Here is an 18,968-nt window from a genome sequence, read left to right on the forward strand (position 1 = left end):
TTATGGAGCTGTGCACCTGAAACCTGTATAATTTTGTTAACCTGGGTGCCCCCATAGATTCAATAAAAAGGAAAAAACAAAAAGCAACAAAGGATTACTTATATAAAATGATTCCAGATTTATCCTCACCTGAGGATGTTTTTAGTCTGTTTGTTTAGAAAGAGAGCAAGAAGAACACTGACCTGAGAGAAACATCCATTAGTTTCCTCCCGTATGTGCCTGGACTGGGGCTCAAACCCGAAACCTAGGTATGTGCCCTGACCGGAAACCAACCCACAAACTTTTTGGTGCACAGGCTCTCGCTCCAACCAACTGAGCCACCTGGCCTGAGCAAATGATTCCAGGTTTACATTAGAAACATTCATAGATGTAGAACTGTAAGAACAGACTAAAATATTAATAGTATTTATTTCTGAATGACTCTGCTAGGAATATTTTAAACCTTTAGTTATTCAACAAATATTGCGTCAGAAACTATTCTCGGTGCTGGGAGTAAGGCAATAGTGTGACCTCGTGGAGTTTGTAGTCAAGAGACGGTATTATACAAATATGTCGGGTACTGAATAAAAGGAAGAAAAATAAGGCTGGGCAGAGCCAGGGCGGTGTGTGTGTGTGTGTGTGTGTGTGTGTGTGCTGTTTACACAGAGTTAGGGAAAGCCATTGTGAGGGAGTGACATTGAACAAAGTGAGGGAGCTCACCTTGTGGATCTCGATACCTTTTTTCCATATTTTCCGTATTTTCTTAATTTTCTTTTCCACGCTACGCATGCAATGTTTACATAATCAAAACAAGAAAGCCTTTTCTATTTCAGAAAAAGATCTGAGGGCTCAGATCTCCAGGTCGAGGAGTAAGTAGCGAGGGCGGGAGCAGGTCCAAATCTGTGGACAGGAGAACCCCAAGGTTCCCGGATACGGCCCGCCTGCTCTAGCTTCTCCCTGGGCCCGGGGTCCCCGCCGCCCCGGAGGCGAAGGTGCCGGTGGGAGAGCGCGGGGCTCCCTGAGGTCAGAGTCCCCGCCTGCCGAGTCCCGTCGGGCTACTCCGGCCGACGCTCCGGGACAGAGAACAGCCGAAGGGGGCTCCGCGCCCCTCACTGCATTTCCCAGAAAGCCCCACGCTCCTCAGAGTCGGAGGCGCTGAGAAACCTGAACGGCGAGCGAAAGGACTGACCGCGTCAAACGCAGACCACAACCCGCGGCCGTGGGTGTTGACGCGCAAGGTAACTCTCTCCGTTCATTGGCCATCGGTCAAGGCGAACGGGCTCACTGAGCAACGGCCTTCTGGGGGATGTAGTTCCGAGTCCTTAGAGCAGCGCGTGCGCCTTGCCGTTTCCCGGCGAGCTCCGCGCGGACTTCCGGCGCCGGAATCCAGCGGAACTGGGAACGCCAGGGCGGCTGTGGGGGGTGTGGCCCCGGGGCGGGACGCGAGACCTGGCCGCTGGACTCCCAGGTCGAGCCCGGGTCTCCCTGCGGGAGGGGCCCGCGCTCCCAGGCAGAAGCCGAAGGGGGCGTGCACCGCGGAGAAGCGCTGCGGGGAGCCCGGGCGCCGCACCCCCTGCCCGCCCCGCCGCCTCTCGGCTCCGCGCAGGCGAGGCTGCCGGGGATCGAGCCCGGGGCTCGGGCGGTCCGCGTTCCCGCCTGCCGCGTCCTGCCGCGCGACCCTGGTGAGTCCCTCGCCCTCTCCGAGCGGAGCCTCCTCCTCGGTCACTAGAGGACGAGAGTGGAGCGCGAACCTCTCAGGGGTGCTGTGAGAAGTTACAAGAATAAAGTGCGCGCCCCGCCGGATTGCCCGGTTTGGTTAGACAAGAGCGTCCTCCTGCCCCGCCGAGGCGGCGGGTTTGCGCCTGGGTCAGGGCACAGCCAAGAAGCAACCCGTGAACGCATAAATAAGTGGAACTGCAAACCCATGGTTCTCTTTCTCCCCCTCTCTCTAATAAATAAATAAAAATTTTAAAAGGACAGACTAAAGTACTTAGTGTGCCGTAGAGAAAAGGACTGGAACCAACCCCAATGCCTCCCTTGGGTATTGGCTCAGAAGCGAGTACATCCGCACCGCGTGGCTAATGAAGAAGCGGTGTTAGGCGGGAAAGCGTATTGCAAAATAGTTTGTGCAAGAAGACCTCATTCTGTGAAAACACACAGAAAACACTTTCCGTTTCTAGAAGCACATTTTTAGTAAATGTGCTTTAGGGGAAGGTCTGGGAGGTTATATGTCAGGCTGTTGATGGGAGGGTGCACTGCAGTGTCCAATGGAGAGTTTCTATTATGTATTCTGTATTGTGCAGCCCCTCTCCCCTTTTATTACAATGGCTGGTGTCACTTATTTTTTTAAAAAATATATTTTATTGGTTTTTTACAGAGAGGAAGGGAGAGAGATAGAGAGTTAGAAACATCGATGAGAGAGAAACATCGATCAGCTGCCTCCTGCGCACTTCCCACTGGGGATGTGCCCGCAACCAAGGTACATGCCCTTGACCAGAATCGAACCTGGGACCCTTCAGCCCGCAGGCCATCACTCTATCCACTGAGCCAAACCGGTTACGGCAAGGTGTCACTTCTTTATTGAAACAAAAAACCAGAGTTCTAAAATACACTCTTTTCGAGACTTTTATGGCAATGTAAGGCATGATACACGTCATACATTCATACATACCTGTGGATGAATGGCTTAGCATGATGCCCGTGAGCCCATCGCTGGCACCCCTAGACCGGAAGTTGTTTGGAATTCAGAAGTTTCTGAATTTCAGAAAGATAATACAGTGCACATAGTATATCAAGTAACCCCTGGCAGCAGAATCTGGGGCAACACTCAATCAAACCTATTAAAATTTTTTTTTATTTTATTGAACCATGGTACACATACAGAAATACACGTAAGAACAGCTTGATGGAGTTTTACAAACTCAAATACGTGAATACTTCTGCTGTAAAATATATGAACATTTACATTAAGTGGGATAAATGGAGATTACGAACATGCTCACATCAGTAGGCCAGCTGGTATAATCTGGGAGTTTGGGGTGTCAGAGCTGAGGATAAGGGGCTGTGGACCTGTACTGGTAGGGGGGAGAGTGTCGAATGAGCAAGGCATTACAGGAGAGCCTACATAAGGCCTCAGGGCCCGGAAAGGATGGGAGCTCAAGTCCCTGGATGTCCCTCCAGACGGGTGTTTGCTCATGTGCCTTCTTCCCTCCTGCTATCTTGCTCTTTCCCTAGGAGCCTGCGTCCAGATGCTGGCCCAGTTGCCACAGGGAATCCCTCTGGGAGACTGAAGGGCAGGCGCCTGGGTTGAGGCCCACCAACCCTGAGCCTTAGGCCAGGGGGATGGCAGCCCCCCTGGAGCCCCAGGACCAGGCCCCTGGGGAGGGAGCAGGGCTTCTAATCGTGAAGGTGGAAGATTCCTCCTGGGACCAGGATTCTGCCCAGCACGAGGACAGCAGGGACTCGGAGGCCTGCCGCCAGCGCTTTCGGCAGTTCTGCTACAGGGATGCGGGCGGGCCCCATGAGGCCTTCAGCCAGCTCTGGGAGCTCTGCTGCCGCTGGCTGCGGCCGGAGCTGCACACCAAGGAGCAGATCCTGGAGCTGCTGGTGCTGGAGCAGTTCCTGAGCGTGCTGCCCGGGGGTGTCCAGGACTGGGTGCGGGAGCGGCGCCCCGAGAGTGGCGAGGAAGCTGTTGCCTTGGTGGAGGACCTGCAGAAGCAGCCGGTGAAAGTATGGCCGCAGGTGAGGGGCCCTTCCTACATCCCGGCGTGGGGGTGGGGGGGGACGCAGAGCCAGGGAGCACACCCACAGGAGCATGTCGTCGCAGGGGCTGCCTGTCTGAAAGACACTGTCCAGGTGAATCTGTTTCCTTTTGGTGGCCTTGGCAGGCAGAGCAGGCCCGAAGCAGGCATGTTCCAGAAAGGCAGGTTTTAGCGCCACACAAGCTCTGCCAATGTGTGTTCATGTTCTGCTCTAGGCCAGGCACTGGGGATACAGTGATGTGCATAGTGAGAGCAGCAGAGGGGGCATGAGAAGGTAGAGCTGTACATGTGGGCCCTACGGTCTTGTGAGGTGCTGGGTCCTTGACACTGGACGCATCTGGGGAGGTGCTGAGTAACTGGGGTAAGGGTTTCTTCCTTCACAGGGAGGTCTCCCCAGCCCATACACACACACACACACACACACACACACACACACACACACATTCCTCCTCGCTAAATGGCTCTGTGGTTCTCTCCTTTGGGGGCTGGTTCTTGCCTTGTGTTTGATCAGTGAGTGTCCCCGGGTACATGGCACTGCCTGGTATCCTCTGGATTTTCCTGGGGCCCTGTATTGATCTCTCCCCAAACCCCAGCCTCGTGAGGGACATGTCCCATGTCTCCTTCCCAGGGGTTAAACTCCGTCTTCCCCACCTGGTCTCGGTGCTGATGAACATGTTGTGGTTCCTGCACAGGACGTGCCCTCAGAGGAGGTGGAACCCCAGGCTGCAGTCCAGGGATCTCAGGCCAAGGGACCTCCCCCTAAGGCGGGGGCACCAAACCAGCCACCTGTGCCCCGGGAGCAGCACAGCCACGGTGGTGAGTAAGCTCCTTCCCGGGCTTTGCCCTAAGGGTACCAGGAAGGGTACTTGTTCTGCGAAGCTCAGGCGTGTGTGTGTGTACATGTATGTGCACATAGGAGAGTGTGTGGGGTTTCATATCTAGCTTGAGTTGGCCTCTCTGAAGCTTTGTTCTTTTCTTTCAGCCCAGCTTCCTGCTCCTCTGAAGGAGGGGAGTACCAAACAGAAAACGAATGCCTGCTTTGCCTCTGAGATCCACGTAAGTTACCCGTCCCTCTGTCCCCTCTGAGGCCATTGGTACTGACGACTCTCTGTGGGCCTTGCCTTCTCAAAGCCTCTCCATCCCCCTGCTCCTGCTTGGGCCCAGCCTGTTCCCCATCCCAATCCTCTTCCTCTTGGCTGCCAGGCGAGTCCGGAGCAAGGCATCCCTGAGCGGGATCTCTCACCTCATTCCAGGGGCCTGTGACGTTTGGAGACGTTCCCTTCTACTTCTCCCAGGAAGAATGGGGGTCCCTGGACCCTGCTCAGCGGGACCTTTTCTGGGACATAAAGCGGGAAAACTCCCGGAACGTTGCTGTGGGTAAGCAGCAGGTGCAGCCAGGACCCTGGGAGCCCTTGGTCTCTCTGAGCTGGAGGCAGTAGCCGCACTCCCCTGCACGTCCTGCTGGGATCCTCAGTCTTCCTCCGCACTCCCTCCCAGCTGGCTCCAAGGTGGGCTTTCCCAGCCCGTCTCCAAGAGCCCTGGCTGATTTATTTTTGTGGGTTAAGGTTCATTTTCTTTGCCTTTGAACATGTATTAATATATGGTGGGTGCTTGCAACATGCTAGCACTGGCTGAGCACACATATGGACATTTTCTCACGTGGTTCTCACAGCCCGGTACATAGAGGTGTTCTCCTTGTTTTATAGACAAGGGACCTGAGACTCAGGTCAGTGGACACCGAAGGGACAGAGCTGGGACTCAGTCCAAATGGTGGTTGCAGGGCCCTCCAGGCTGCCCTGGGAAGAGGTGCTGACCTGGGACTCTGAAACACATGCTGGGCCCCAGGGCCTGGGCCTGTGCGGTAGAGGCCACGCTCCCTGGAACCTCTCCCAGCCAGGACCTTTCTGAGCTCTATGTGGGGGTCATCTCACATAATCTACACGACGCGATGTGGTGGGCTAGGATCCCTCTGGATCCAACTCCGTTCTTGAGCTTAGAAGACAAGAGCATGGCCCAGCGGGTGTGGCTCAGTGGTTGAGGGTCCCCCCCATGAACCAGGAGATCTGGGCTGGATCCCCCGTAGGGGGTGTGCCGGAAGCAGCTGATCAATGATTCTCTCATTGATGTTTCTCTCTCTCTCTCTCTATCTCTCTCTCCACACTTTCTCTCTGAAACCAATTTAAAAAAAATTTTTTTTAAGTTTATAAAAAAAAAGAAGACGAGCTTGTGTAGTGAGAGGAACCATGGTAGCTGAACCCATGTGAGTCCTGTTTCTGATAATGCATAGTGAGAGTTTGGATCGTTTACGAACTTTACCTTAATCTCTTAAGTTTTGGAGTTTGAGTTGCCAGGGCTCAGAGAGTGGGGTGTTGGACCCTATTATGGGAGGGAAGCCTAGGTTGGTGCGGTGTACACTTGGTGCCTCTGGGGCAGGATCAGCCGACTCCTTGCCTCTGACTCTGCCCCTGCCCCTGCCCTCTCTGCCGGCCTTTCATCACGTCCCCATTTTATGGAGGAGGGAACAGGCTCGGGTCTGCCCAGCCCAGGACTCCGAACCTGACGGCCAAGGCACTTGCCACTGCGCCCCGTTTCTGCCTTGCCTCAGCTCTGAGCCCAGACCAGATGGGACTGAAGAGCCCACCTCCTCCTCTTCGCTTGCAGGTTTGGGGCTCAAGAGCCAAAGGGGGCGCTCCCCGCTGGAGGAGGCAGTGAGGGTGCCCCCAGGCCAGGCGGGCAGCGATGTGACTGTGGCCTGGAGCCCTGAGGAGGCCGAACCCTGGGAGAGTGAGGCCCGGCCAGGGGCGCTCTTGGAGCCAGCGGTGGGGGCGAGGCGGGGGCGGCCGCCCACCTGCAGGCGCCAGTTCCGCGACCTGGCCGCTGAGAAGCCACACAGCTGCGGCCAGTGCGGCAAGCGCTTCCGCTGGGGCTCAGACCTGGCGCGCCACCAGCGCACGCACACAGGCGAGAAGCCCCACAAGTGCCAGGAGTGCGACAAGCGCTTCCGCAGCTCCTCGGACTTGGTGCGCCACCAGGGCGTGCACACGGGCCAGAAGCCCTTTTCCTGCTCTGCGTGTGGCAAGAGCTTCAGCCGCAGCGCCAACCTGGCGGACCACCAGCGCATCCACACGGGTGAGAAGCCCTTCAGCTGCAGCGACTGCGGCAAGAGCTTCTCGCTGCGCTCCTACCTGCTGGACCACCGGCGCGTGCACACTGGCGAGCGGCCCTTCCGCTGCGGAGAGTGCGACAAGAGCTTCAAGCAGCGCGCCCACCTCATCGCCCACCAGAGCCTGCATGCCAAGATGGCCCAGCCCGTGGGGTGAGGGCTGGAGGGATATTCCGGGAGACGGAGCAGCCGGATGGCCACCCCTCTCCAGCCACCACCCCTACTGCCCTGCTCTTCTCTGCCCCAGGACCTGGTCAACACAACCAAGTAATGGAAATCCCCTATGACCTCGCAGCCATTCTGGGGGTTTCTCTTGCCCTCTGGCCCCCCCCCCGAGCCCCAGCACATTCCTGGCAGGTGGCCTTAGCATGGGAGAAAGACTGAGGCAGCAGGGAAGTGTGAGGATTTGGGCAGGACCCAGGGTCCCCCCTCCAAGAAACTGCCCTCGGCCTTGCTTGCCCTGTGGCTCTTTGTTCCCTGCCTTCTTGGCTGGGTCCATGGCCAGGCCCTCTGCCCTGCCAACCTGTGCCTTCCCGTAGGGGTGGAGGACAGGCTCTGACCACGAGTCAGCCACACTTGTGAAGATCTGGGCCCTCGGTGAGGCCGAAAGGGCTTTCTGGCCCCCACCCCCTCCCACTTCTGCCCTGACCACTCTGCCCTGTCCTGGCAACACACTACTGATCTGTACCAACTTCCCCCTCGAGAGCCCACCAGAGCCTCAGCTGAGGCTCGTGGTAGCTCCCAGGACTGGAGGTCTGTGCAGACCAAGATCAGGGCCAGTGGGAGCCCACTGCGCCCACACTCCCCTCCAGAGACGTGGGGTTTATAGTACTTAACACTAGCACTCTCTCAGCACTTTGTCACTGAGTCCTTAGGCACGGCATTCCATGTTGTCTGCATCGTCTGCAGATGGGCATTCACAGGGACACACCACAGGCTCTCCAAAGGAGCTCGGCCCAGCCTGCCTCCGAAGGGCAGCAAAAGGGTTTGAATAAATGTGGAAACTTCCTCCAGGCTGTTCTGTTCTTTAGGTGGCTGCTGGGTAGGGGAGCCTAGAATAGTACCCCTTGGTCTCCTGACCTGGTAGTCCCATTCGCACATGGTGCTGGGCGGTTCCCAGGTAGAGCCACATTCTTGGCTTCCAGGTGAGCTGGGCCCGAAGGGCAACTATGAGCCTTGAGACTCTGATCCTGCTGTGCTAGTCAGTGTCTGCCCCGGGCTGGGGCCCGTTCAGGATGAGACCGCCGGTAGCACCCTCCCCTATCCCAGCTGAACAGGACTTCGGGGTCTTTGCCAGGCCATTCCCTTCTCCCCATTGGTGAAATGAGACAGGGTTGCTGGTCGGGGTGGTGGTGTGCTCATGCTGGTTCCTGTGCTCAAATCCACTAGGGAGAGGGCTGCTCAATCAGAGTGGGCCTTGCTTCCACCCCCCACGTAGCCCTCGACATCTGACCACTCGCATGCGCAGACCCCGGTTGGGGCCTGCCTGTAGCTGCTGGGCTCATGTCAGCTCCTTCCATCCCTGCTGCGCCCTTCCCAGTGCACCAGGCCTCAGCAGGCTCACTTGAGGAGAGGTGGGGCTGGCTGAGACAAGATGTTCCGCTCCTTGGTCTGTGTGCCAGCCTCTCTGCCCCCTGGGCCTTTCCTCAGCCAGTCAATATATTTTATTGACGTCAGAGAGGAAGGAAGAGAGAGAGAGAAACATCAGTGATGAGAGAGAATCATTGATCAGCTGTCTCCTGCATGCCCCACACTGGGGATCAAGCCCACAACCCGGGCATGTGCCCTGACTGAGAATCGAACCGTGACCTCCTGGTTCATAGATCAATGCTCAACCACTGATCTGGGACAGACCCCTCTTCCCAGATGAAGCAGCTGGGGTCTCACCATGGACAGCTGACTCCAGTTGTGGGGGGGGGGGGGGATTCTACCTCTGAGACAGTGCCCCTCACTCTGTACTTTAATGCTTGAGGCTGCTGTGTGCATGTGTGTGGGCATCTTGCATGAGTGAGTAGGGTGACAGGTGGCAGGAGTAGTGCACAAACTTCTGATGCTGATGATTGGCTCAGAAGCGGCACTCGGGTGTAACAAAATCAGACAAGAGGTGGCCCAGGAGCTAAGAATAGGTTTGGGCACAGGCTCCTGGCTTAGGCAGGGGCATGGCAGTGCCAGCCAGGAAGTAGCCTACGGGGACAGAGTCCGGCTCAGCTCATAAACAGCTGATAGATCAGAGATCAGGGAGAGAGCAAGTACTGAGAGCCAAGGCATTGGTGCTGGGGCCAGGAGGTGAGCTCTGGGCTCAGAGGAAGTGCCCAACTGGCATCCATGGCCTTCCTGGTGTCCGGGACACTGCGGGTGGCCGCGCAGATAGCAGATGCTCAAGACAGCCTGGGAAGAAAGGTAGTGGGAGGCACTGCCTGGCCCTCCTCACTCCTGGCTCCCAGCAGAGCCCCACCCCGCCCAACTCTGGCCTTGCCTTCCCAGGGGAAGTACAGCGTGCAGGGTCCAAGGGTGGCCTTGAACCTCAGCAGCCCTGAGGTATCGGCCTCTACAGTGGCTATCCTGGAGAGTGTGTTCCAGACCCTGGGCTTTGAGAGCTGCCAGAGGCGGGAGGCCTCAGTCCAGGTGAGCCCTACCCTGCCTACTGCCTCCAGCCTCAGCCCCACCTGGGGCCTCCCCAGACCCAGGCCTCCCTCTTACTCTTGCTCTAGGACTTCCTTGAGGAGCTGGCTGGGTTCCGGGAGCAGCTGGATGCCCACGGGGTCCCTATGGGCTGTGTCCTCGTGGCCTTGGTGGCCCCCAGTGGGCAGCTGAGGCAGCCACAGAAGTTGGTTCGGGAGCTGAGTGGCTGTGAGGCCCTGCGGGGCTGCCCCAAAGTCTTCCTGCTGCTCTCAAGTGCTCCCGGGGGTGAGTGGCTGGGCAGGGACCCCTGTTGTGGGGGAGAGCAGACTGAGAGTGGGGGTGGATGGACGGCCAAGACCTTCCCTCAGGCCAACCTTGTACTTTTCTACCCAGCTGCCCCCAAGCCCGGGACCTTCCTCACTGGCTTGAGTGAACTCTGTGGCCGCTGTCCTCACTGGTCCCTGCTGCAGCTGCTGACAGAGGTGGGAGCCCCGGATGGGGAGCCGCAGGGAGGGGGGTGAGCCTGTGACACAGATTCATTCACATGCTTCCCACCCGTTCATTCTACAGTACTATTCTACAGTTCATTGTCTACACACGTGGTAGACATGGCCCCGTCTTTCACACCCCATCCATGCCCTGCCTCACACCCACTCAGACACTCCAACATCTTCACATCTCCATGCCTTTGCTCCAGCTGCTCCCTCTACTTGCCATGCCCTGCCTGTTGTCCCGGTAAGCCTCATACAGCCCCAGGCTGCCCGTGAGATCCCCTCTCACACTCCCTGAGTCAACCCTTATACTTCTGCCCTCCCGGTTCACACTCATCCAGGTAGTGACTGTTCCATCAGACTGTAGGTCCCTGGAGGGCGAGGTTGGGAATGATTCTGTTCTAGATCCAGCACCCAAAGATCTCACTGGATGGTTGGGTGGCCCTGGGTGGTCCTGCAAGTGAGGGGTGAGCCCCAGGTCTGCTCCAGCCTGGTGCCTTTCCTTGAAAGGCAGTGGTTAATGGTATGGCCACTGCAGAACCCATGTCCAGAGAAGCGTATGACCTTGAGCCTGAAATAGAACTCTCCTTGTAGCCTCCCCCTCTTTCATGTGTCTCGTCCCTCTAACTGGCAGAGGAACCCAAAGGGACCATAGTAGCTAGGCGTCTGGTCGAGTCATTCCTTGGAGCCAGGTTCTCTTCCCACCTGGCTCCCATGGAGCAGCCCCCTGAGGACCCTGTGGCTCCATCCCCCCAGGTCTTCTGCAGGACAGCTGGAGAGTCCTCGGGGGCCACCTACTGCCCAGTCCTTCAGAGCTCCTTGCGGGGGGCGCTGTGCCTAGGGGACGTGGATCCCTGGGGGCCTGAGGTAAGGGGGCAGGAGGAGTGTCCAACCATGTGGCACAGTGGCAAGTGGGACAGAGGCTCAGGGGGACCCGAGGTGGGAGAGACAAGGAGCTGGAAGTCCTGTGACTACGTTCAGTGCACCGTGTCTGTTTACAGCCAGAACCCAGCCCCAGTGCTCAGTATGACCTGTCTAGAGACAGGGCCGCCCTCTTCCTAGCCGTGACCCGGGACCGGCCGGGGGCCCAGCGTGATGTGGAGGCTTTGGGGGGCCTGTGCCAGACCCTGGGCTTCGAGACCACCCTGAGGACAGACCCTACAGCCCAGGTGAGGGGAAGCCCAGAACTTCTGGTGCTGCTCTAAAGAAAGGCACACCCCCACCCCGGACCCTGGGGACTCTCCTGGGCCTCTCCCCGTGGGGGGCAGGAAAGGCAGCCCCAAGTCTAGCCCCATCCTCCCTGCCGCATGCACTGGGAATGCCTGCCTCTGGAAGCCTGGGCTTCAGGGCGCCTGTGGCTTCCCAGGCTGGCTGTTTGCTCTCCTGATCAAGGCCCCAGTTGGACCCTCAGGTTTTTCCTGGAAGGGTCTCAGGTTCCTTCCCAAAGCTCATCAGCTCACTGCCCTCCCCTCATGCCTCTTAAATTTTTTGGCACCAGAGGACCAGCTACAGAGCCAAGCACATGTCTGTCACCTCCAATAAGGCCATGCCAGGCTTTGCAGCAGGGGTTAGAAGGACTTCCTTCCTGGTCCTGAAGCTGGCAGGAGGTGGGAGGTAGGGTTGGGCTGGAGAAGTCTACCTGGAAGGCTTCCAGGTACTGGGAAGGCAGTGGCCCTGACCCAAGGCTCCTCTCCTTGCACTCTAGGCTTTCCGGGAGGAGCTGGCCCAGTTCCAGGCGCGGCTGGACACCCGCAGGAGCCCCGTGAGCTGTGCCCTCGTGGCCCTGATGGCTCATGGGGGACCTCAGGGGCAGTTGCTGGGGGCTGATGGGAAAGAAGTGCGGCCAGAGGCACTGGTGCAGGAGCTGAGCCACTGCAGGGCCCTGCGGGGCTGTCCCAAGATTTTCCTGCTTCAGGCTTGCCGTGGGGGTGAGTGGGGTCTGGGGCCCTCCCTGGGGTCAGCCTCCTGCCTGGCTCCTGTCCTAGATGTCCTCACCCAGCCCACCTCCTCCAGGAAGCCTGAACACTAGTCCTTTTCCTGCCCGCCCCCTTTCCCAGTGTCTCCTAGAGGTCAAGTTCGTGAACTCGAGCACTTTGCCCTCAGCACTTTTCATTCAGTGCTCTGAATGTTTCCAGCCTGGCAGACCTGCCCTGGAGTTCTAGGGGCTGGGGGTTGGACCCCTGGAGGCACCTCCAGGATCTGCTAAATGAAAGGACCTGCCTGTCCTCTCCTTCTCTAGGACACAGGGATGCTGGCATGGGGCCCACAGCTCTCCCCTGGTTCTGGCGCTGGCTGCGGGCACCACCAGCCACCCCCTCCCATGCTGATGTCCTTCGGATCTATGCAGATGCCCAAGGTGGGTCTGTCTTCCTTCTGGAGCCTGGCCTTGGGCAGGGCTGGTGTGTGTGTGTGTGTGTGTGTGTGTGTGTGTGTGTGTGTGTGTCAGGGGCTCTGAGCTGGGGTCCTGCTGCCACCTCTGTCCTCTCTTTGCCAAGAGGATGGGAAGAAAAACCATCTGAAACCACAAGGGCTTCTCCCCTACTTGAGCCTTGAAACAACCCTGGAGTTAAGAAGGTGAAATAGCTTTTTTGAGGTCATACAGCTGGTAAGTGGCAGGGCTGAGATTTGAACTCTAATCTGTCTTTCCTGCTCTGCACTCTTTCCGCTGCGTGTGCTGCCCTTGAGCCAGACTCAGGGAGACCCCAGGGATGGTGGAGTCCTGGGTGCTGAGTAAATGCAATTGATCCCTCTTGCAGGCAACTCTTCTGGGGGCTTCACGCCAGGGAGCTGTGACCAAGCAGACATCCTAATGGTCTATGCAGCGGCCGAGGGTAAGGGTAAGGGTCATCAAGAAGCCTCGTTACACAGGACCCAGCCTGGCGGGAGGTCTGGTGTGGCTTTAGTGGCAGCTGGGGCTTGACATGTGTGGCACAGGGTCATCCATCTGATTCCCATTAGGTCATTTTCCTTTCATGTTTATTATTATTATGTTTTTTTAATGTATTTCTTTATTGATTTCAGAGAGGAAGGGAGAGGGAGAGAGAGATAGAAACATCAATGATGAGAATCATTGATTGACTGCCTCCTGCATGCCCCCTACTGGGGAATGAGCCCACAACCCTGGCATGTGCTCTTGGCCGGAATCAGGGACCCTTCAGTCCACAGGCTGACGCTCTATCCACTGAGCCAAACCGGCTAGGGCTCATGTTTATTATTTATACCTAGAGGCCCGGTGCACAGATTCGTGCACCAAGTGGGTCCCTCAGCCTGTCCTGCAGAGATTGGGCCAAAACTGGCTCTCTGACGTCCTCTGAGGGGTCCCGATTGCAAGAGAGCAGTTCTCGAGTGATGCACCCAGAATCAGGCTCCCTCCTCTCTGGTTCCTGAACCGTAGCTGCCAAGTCACCACCGCTCTGCAGCTCCTGCTTTGAGCATATGCCCCCTGGTGGTCAGTGTGCGTCATAGCTACCATTCTGACAGTCGGAGGGGCGCTTAGGCTTTTATATATATAGATAATAGTAATGCTGGTGAGCATGTGTTGCGGGCTGACTGTGCCAAGCACTGTACCTGCAGCATTCCCTCCAGGCTGTATGTTTCATGAGGGCAGGGCAGTTCTGCCTGCTCAGGGCCCTTCCCAGGGCCCAGCAAATAGGATGTTCACAGTGAATGTTCGTTTAATATTGAAGTCATCATATATCCATCCGGCAAATATCGAGCAACCACTTGTTTCAGAAACAAGAAGCTCCCGCTCCCTGCCCCGTTTGCCTGCCTGACTCCCAGGGTCTTGTCTACTTGCCCCACTTCCACCATCAACAGGCCCCTGGGGATGGGAAGGCGGCTGGTCAGCCTGTCTGACGCGCTGCCCGTCCTCTGGCCTAGGCTGTGTAGCCTATCGGGATGAGAAGGGTTCAGACTTTATCCAGACACTGGTGGAGGTCCTCAGAGCGACCCCCGAGGGAGACCTCCTGGAGCTGCTGACGGAGGTGTGTTGGGGAATGGGGGTTGGCAAAGGGGAGAGGCCAGATTCATCCTTCTTAGCCCTGGCGTCCTGATCGCCTCCTGTGCACCCCGTTGGTGAGGGAGGGATCCCCAACCTCAATGGGATGGCGTGGCTGAACACATGACACCCACAGCGGCTATCAGTCAGGCACTCACAGCCTGGGGGGGCGGACACCCTACACCAGGCAGGGCCACCAGGGCTGCACTCAGGAACAGAGGAACCAGCAGGAGGAAGTGACTGGCTTGTCTGAATAGCTTTGCAGGTTGGCAGGGAACTGAAGCCCCTCAGGCAGAGGCTGGGGTGGAGTGCAGCTGGTCTGGCCGGTGGGGGGACTAGCTGGGTAGGGAGCCTTTCCTGCTGGGGGATGGGGGTTATATCTGACAAGAGCAGGGGGGCTCCCGGCTAGTCCTTTGGAGCCCTGTGAGGCCCAAAGATATCAAGGCAGCACTTGAAACTTTCGGCCTTACAATACACTGGCTGCCGGACTGGGCACGAGAGGAGCTGGGCACAGGCTGAGTTTGGTCCTCGCAGGTCAACCGCCAGGTGTGTGAGCTGGATGTGCTGGGTCCGGACTGCAATGAGCGCCGCAAGGCCTGCCTGGAGATCCGCAGCTCCTTGAGGCTCCGGCTCTGCCTGCAGGCCTGACTGCAGCCACCCAGTTGTGCTGACGGAGTGGCCCCACCCAGGGCCACCACCGACTCCATCCAGCCTCAGTTCCCTCACCTCTAAATGGGCATCACAGCAGGTGCTGGGCTCAGCTGCAGACCTGGCCGCTGCCTTCAGGACTGTCAGAGTCCAGATTGGGCCACAGGCCGGGAACAAGGCATTGCCGGTTGGCGGTGCTGTGGTGGGGAAAGCACAGCGGTGCGGGGAGCAGTGGCAGCTCCTGGCCCAACGCCAGCGGGGAGCCTGCGGGAAAGCGAGGAGGGGCCTCTCCCCGCAGGAGGGGCCTGGCGGCCTGATTGGGTCTGGAATTCGCAGCAGCAGGACCACGTCTTCCGTCGGTGCTCAAGAGCCATTGCAGCCGGGACCGGAGCCCCGCCCACACGGAGCCCGAGGGGCTGGGGGTGGGGAAGGAAAGAGTGGGGGGCAGAGCTCCTATTCTCTCTGAGCGCGGACACCGATGCACACCACGCAGGCGCCTAGGCAAGCTTTATGGAAAAAGCCGTACAGCGTTTTTTTCACAGGGCCGCGTGGCCTAATGGATAAGGCGTCTGATTCCGGATCAGAAGATTGAGGGTTCAAGTCCCTTCGTGGTCGCTGCTGAGGTTGGTTTTTCTCCCTCCGCTTAATATTTTCCCCTCTAAGAGCCCGGAGTTATCCATGGCGACTCCATCAGCGCCGGCGGGAAGCAACCGGACTGCGGACCCCGAATACTGGGAACTGCATGAAATACAGTTCAGATGAAGAAAACTGTCCCAGAGGAGGTTTCGGGCTGTTGAGGGAGGTATCGAATAGAGGATTTGCCCCAGGATGCCTTTTAAAATGTAAGAGATTATTGTGATGAGAAAGGTTTGGAAATAGTGGTAATGGCTGCACAATATGTGAATGTAATTGATACCACTGAATCGTGCATTTAAAAATGGTTAAAATGGCAAATTTAACTATATATATATATATATATATATATATATATATATATATATATATATATATATTTACCACAATAAAGTATTTTTTAAAATGTAATAGATTACTTCAATTTCTTGCACTGAGTGTACCCTTAAATTACTATGTGAATGTATAGAGTGTCCCCAAAAATGTATACACAGTTTGAATAATTATTAATTCCAATTAATAATTATTTAAACTGGATTAAATCTGAAAAGAAACATCAATTGAGCTATCAGCTGTTAAATGTGGATACATTTTTGGGGACACCCTATATATTAAAATTTATTTTTTTTTTTTTCTTTTTTTTTTTTTTTTTTTTTGCAATGAAATTTTTTTTTTTTATTGCTTAAAGTATTACAAAGGGTATTACATATGTATCCATTTTATCCCCCCGCCCTAGACAGTCCCCTAGCCTCCCCTATCACCCAGTGTCTTATGTCCATTGGTTATGCTTATATGCATGCATACAAGTCCTTTAGTTGATCTCTTACCCCCCTACCTCCTGCCCCCCACCCCCCCTGCCCCGGCCTTTCCGCTGCAGTTTGACAATCTGTTTGAGGCAGCTCTGCCTCTGTATCTATTATTGTTCAAAAGTTTATAATGGTCTCTATTGTCCATGAATGAGTGAGATCATGTGGTATTTTTCCTTTATTGACTGGCTTATTTCACTTAGCATAATGCTCTCCAGTTCCATCCATGAAGTTGCAAATGGTAAGAGTTCCTTCCTTTTTACAGCAGCATAGTATTCCATCGTGTAGATGTACCACAGTTTTCTAATCCATTCATCTACTGATGGGCACTTAGGCTGTTTCCAGATCTTAGCTATGGTGAATTGTGCTGCTATGAACATAGGGGTGCATATATCATTTCTGATTGGTGTTTCTGGTTTCTTATATATATTAAAATTTAAATGAAGAGTATGCCCAGGATTGAGCCATCATTTTGCCCAGGAAAAATGTCTCTACCTTTGCAAAGGAATTCTCTCCAAAGGATTCTGACCAATGACCAAGGTGATTGGACCCCCCCCCTGCCCCCCCCACACACACCGGGGTAAACGCTGGGGGAATGGCACCCCATGATCAGCTCAGCTGACCTGGAGTCATGCATTGTGTCACTTTCTCTTTTATCATTTTGGTGATGTTTCAGTGGTTTATTGAGGGCTCATAAATATAAAGAAGAAAAACGTCATTAAAATAAACATTTTACAGATGAGAAAGAACACCCGTCTTCCTCCGGTAGGAAAGTAAACGCTGGGCTCTCTCAGAGTCTCAGGCCCTGCAGCTGAGCTAGCCAGGTGGAACGGGACAGGGAGCCATTACGCAGGGTCCTGAGGACAAAGGCCTAAGGCCATCGGGCTCTGCTAGAAACCGTGGAGACCTGGGCCCAGGTACCGCTTTGGACGAAAGGGGCAATGTGGGGAGGAGGGTGGAGGCAGAGACCTGCACTTTTCTCAAGCGTCTGGCTGAGCCCGCTCTCCCCGAAGCTCCTACAAGTTGCATTACCTTCCTGCAGCTACTTATCCCGGGACCCAGACTCTCCTGAAAGGAGGGGGGAAGGGTTCCTCTGGGATTGAGCCCCTGACTTCCTGTACCCTTAGTGAGGATGGGGTCCCAATCCAATGAGATGACTTGATGCCTGCTGTCCCAGGTTTTTGGGCTCCACAAGTGCGCAGTCTCTTCTAACCTGAGGATGCTCGGGCGGAAAGCATCTGAGAGGGAGTGTGGACCCCATGCGGAAGTGGAGGGACAGTAGAAGGGCTGGGATGGAACTTGGAGACTGAGTGTAACCTGCAGGAAACCAGAAGAGATGATTGAGAGATTGGTGTCAGGTTATTGCAGTACACCCTGGTGGCCTAATGGATAGGGCATTGGCCCCCTAAGCCAGGGGTTGTGGGTTCAAGTCCCATCTTGGGTACAAAGGATTGAATTTTAGACCCCTCGATCCAAAAAGTTATCCAGATGTATCCCTTAGATTTCAGGAGGAAATGCTGGCATCCTTTATACCATTTTAAAAACTATTTTAAAAACAATCCATTCTATCTGATGATAAAGAATAATTATCGCCGAAACCAGTTTGGCTCAGTGGATAGAGCGTCGGCCTGCGGACTGAAAGGTCCCAGGTTCGAGTCCGGTCAAGGGCATGTACCTGGGTTGCGGGCACATCCCCAGTAGGAGATGTGCAGGAGGCAGCTGATCGATGTTTCTCTCTCATCGATGTTTCTAACTCTCTATCTCTCTCCCTTCCTCTCTGTAAAAAATCAATAAAAAATCTATAAAAAAAAAAAGAATAATTATTTCTTTTTCTAGGTGTGTTAATTGTATTATGGTTACATATGTATTTTTCCCCAGTTTTTTTATTTCAAGAAAAATGATTTTAAATATAATAATGTTATATGCAATAAACACCAATTATTCAAGAAAAATGATCTTACATATAATAATATTACATGCAAGAACAAAAGGATTTTAAGTATAATAATATTACCAAAATTGTACTAACATAGTATGATCACAAAAGTTGTAGGAAATATTAAAAATCTGCAAATAACAGGATTACTTCTATTATATTCTAGAATATTTTCCCCCCTCTGGCTCTATTTTTGTTCATCAGTTTATGTTGTTCATTATATTCCACAAATGTTGCGGCCAAGGGTAAACTGAGTGGGGGGTGTGAAAGGAGTAAGGAAAGACAGACAAGAGAATGAAAGCTGGGTCTCGGTGGGACGCTGCTCCCTGATGAGGAGACAGCGCCAGCGCCCACAAGCCGTGTCTTTATTTTATAGCAGATGCCATGAGGCAAAGTAGGGTCGTGATCATGTTGTTTACAGCATTCTCATGAGCTCCAACCTCACTCAACTACACGCACCTGAACTCTATCACAAGGCATGTGGGGTTATGTGTTTGGACCATAGGCTCAAGCTTACAACCACAGCCGTTGGCTATAATTGTGCTGGGGGGGTGGGGGGGCTGCCCTCCAGCTGGGACTTGCACGTGGCAATGAGAGGACCCTGTCCTTTCATTAGTCCGAGGCTTGAACCTGGCCAAAACACCGTAACCACTCCCCACACACAAATGAGTGAGATTATGTGATATTTACCTTTCTCCAACTGGCTTATTTTGCTTAGCATGATGATCTCCAGGTCCATCCATGCTGTTGCAAATGGTAAGAGTTCCTTCTTTTTTACAGCAGCGTAGTATTCCATTGTGTAGATGTACCACGGTTTTCTAATCCACTCATCTGCTGATGGGCACTTAGGCTGTTTCCAGATCTTAGCTATGGTGAATTGTGCTGCTATGAACATAGGGGTGCATATATCCTTTCTGATTGGTGTTTCTGAT

At 54.9% G+C, this 18,968-nt stretch overlaps 2 protein-coding genes and 2 non-coding genes across 9 annotated transcripts; all 4 read left to right on the forward strand.

Annotated features, from left to right (window-relative positions):
• The first annotated feature begins 1,345 nt into the window (after positions 1-1,345).
• ZNF213 (zinc finger protein 213) lies at positions 1,346-7,911 on the forward strand. 3 transcript variants are annotated; one of them, XM_059692889.1, is made up of 6 exons: positions 1,346-1,661; positions 3,214-3,708; positions 4,433-4,556; positions 4,723-4,796; positions 4,994-5,117; positions 6,402-7,911. In XM_059692889.1, exons 2-6 carry the CDS (start codon positions 3,322-3,324, stop codon positions 7,058-7,060), a joined length of 1,368 nt encoding a protein of 455 aa, XP_059548872.1. In that variant the 5' UTR covers positions 1,346-1,661; positions 3,214-3,321; the 3' UTR covers positions 7,061-7,911. The 3 variants fall into 3 exon arrangements, with proteins under 3 accessions (XP_059548872.1, XP_059548873.1, XP_059548870.1); XM_059692890.1 differs by having other exon boundaries at positions 1,347-1,661; positions 3,214-3,720; positions 5,036-5,117; XM_059692887.1 differs by having other exon boundaries at positions 1,349-1,661; positions 3,214-3,720.
• A 932-nt stretch (positions 7,912-8,843) lies between these two features.
• LOC132233002 (caspase-14-like) lies at positions 8,844-15,632 on the forward strand. Of its 4 annotated transcripts, none has more exons than XM_059692884.1 (11): positions 8,844-9,303; positions 9,388-9,528; positions 9,615-9,810; positions 9,919-10,007; positions 10,773-10,883; positions 11,018-11,185; positions 11,722-11,944; positions 12,256-12,372; positions 12,773-12,847; positions 13,896-13,999; positions 14,656-15,632. In XM_059692884.1, the coding sequence occupies exons 1-11, from the start codon at positions 9,229-9,231 to the stop codon at positions 14,659-14,661; spliced, it is 1,305 nt and encodes a 434-aa protein (XP_059548867.1). In that variant the 5' UTR covers positions 8,844-9,228; the 3' UTR covers positions 14,662-15,632. The 4 variants fall into 4 exon arrangements, with proteins under 4 accessions (XP_059548867.1, XP_059548869.1, XP_059548866.1 ...); XM_059692883.1 differs by having other exon boundaries at positions 8,847-9,303; positions 14,548-15,632; XM_059692886.1 differs by lacking the exon at positions 11,018-11,185 and having other exon boundaries at positions 8,846-9,303; positions 14,548-15,632.
• On the forward strand, positions 15,204-15,276 carry TRNAR-CCG (transfer RNA arginine (anticodon CCG)). The gene has a single exon. It is a non-coding gene; the product is annotated as a tRNA-Arg (tRNA).
• A 1,839-nt stretch (positions 15,633-17,471) lies between the features above and the next one.
• On the forward strand, positions 17,472-17,544 carry TRNAR-CCU (transfer RNA arginine (anticodon CCU)). The gene has a single exon. It is a non-coding gene; the product is annotated as a tRNA-Arg (tRNA).
• The last annotated feature ends 1,424 nt before the right edge of the window (positions 17,545-18,968 follow it).

This window comes from Myotis daubentonii, chromosome 4 (genome assembly GCF_963259705.1).
Source record: "Myotis daubentonii chromosome 4, mMyoDau2.1, whole genome shotgun sequence".
In the NCBI taxonomy this organism is placed as follows: domain Eukaryota; kingdom Metazoa; phylum Chordata; class Mammalia; order Chiroptera; family Vespertilionidae; genus Myotis; species Myotis daubentonii.

Bases quoted from the DNA above. Each gene is read 5' to 3' on its own strand.
- ZNF213 (XM_059692887.1), top strand. From the start codon at position 3,322: ATGGCAGCCCCCCTGGAGCCCCAGGACCAGGCCCCTGGGGAGGGAGCA. The intron at 3,721-4,432 runs GTGAGGGGCCCT...GTTCCTGCACAG, and splicing joins CGGTGAAAGTATGGCCGCAG to GACGTGCCCTCAGAGGAGGT. The intron at 5,118-6,401 runs GTAAGCAGCAGG...CTTCGCTTGCAG, and splicing joins CTCCCGGAACGTTGCTGTGG to GTTTGGGGCTCAAGAGCCAA.
- LOC132233002 (XM_059692883.1), top strand. From the start codon at position 9,229: ATGGCCTTCCTGGTGTCCGGGACACTGCGGGTGGCCGCGCAGATAGCA. The intron at 9,529-9,614 runs GTGAGCCCTACC...CTCTTGCTCTAG, and splicing joins GGCGGGAGGCCTCAGTCCAG to GACTTCCTTGAGGAGCTGGC. The intron at 14,000-14,547 runs GTGTGTTGGGGA...TGGTCCTCGCAG, and splicing joins TCCTGGAGCTGCTGACGGAG to GTCAACCGCCAGGTGTGTGA.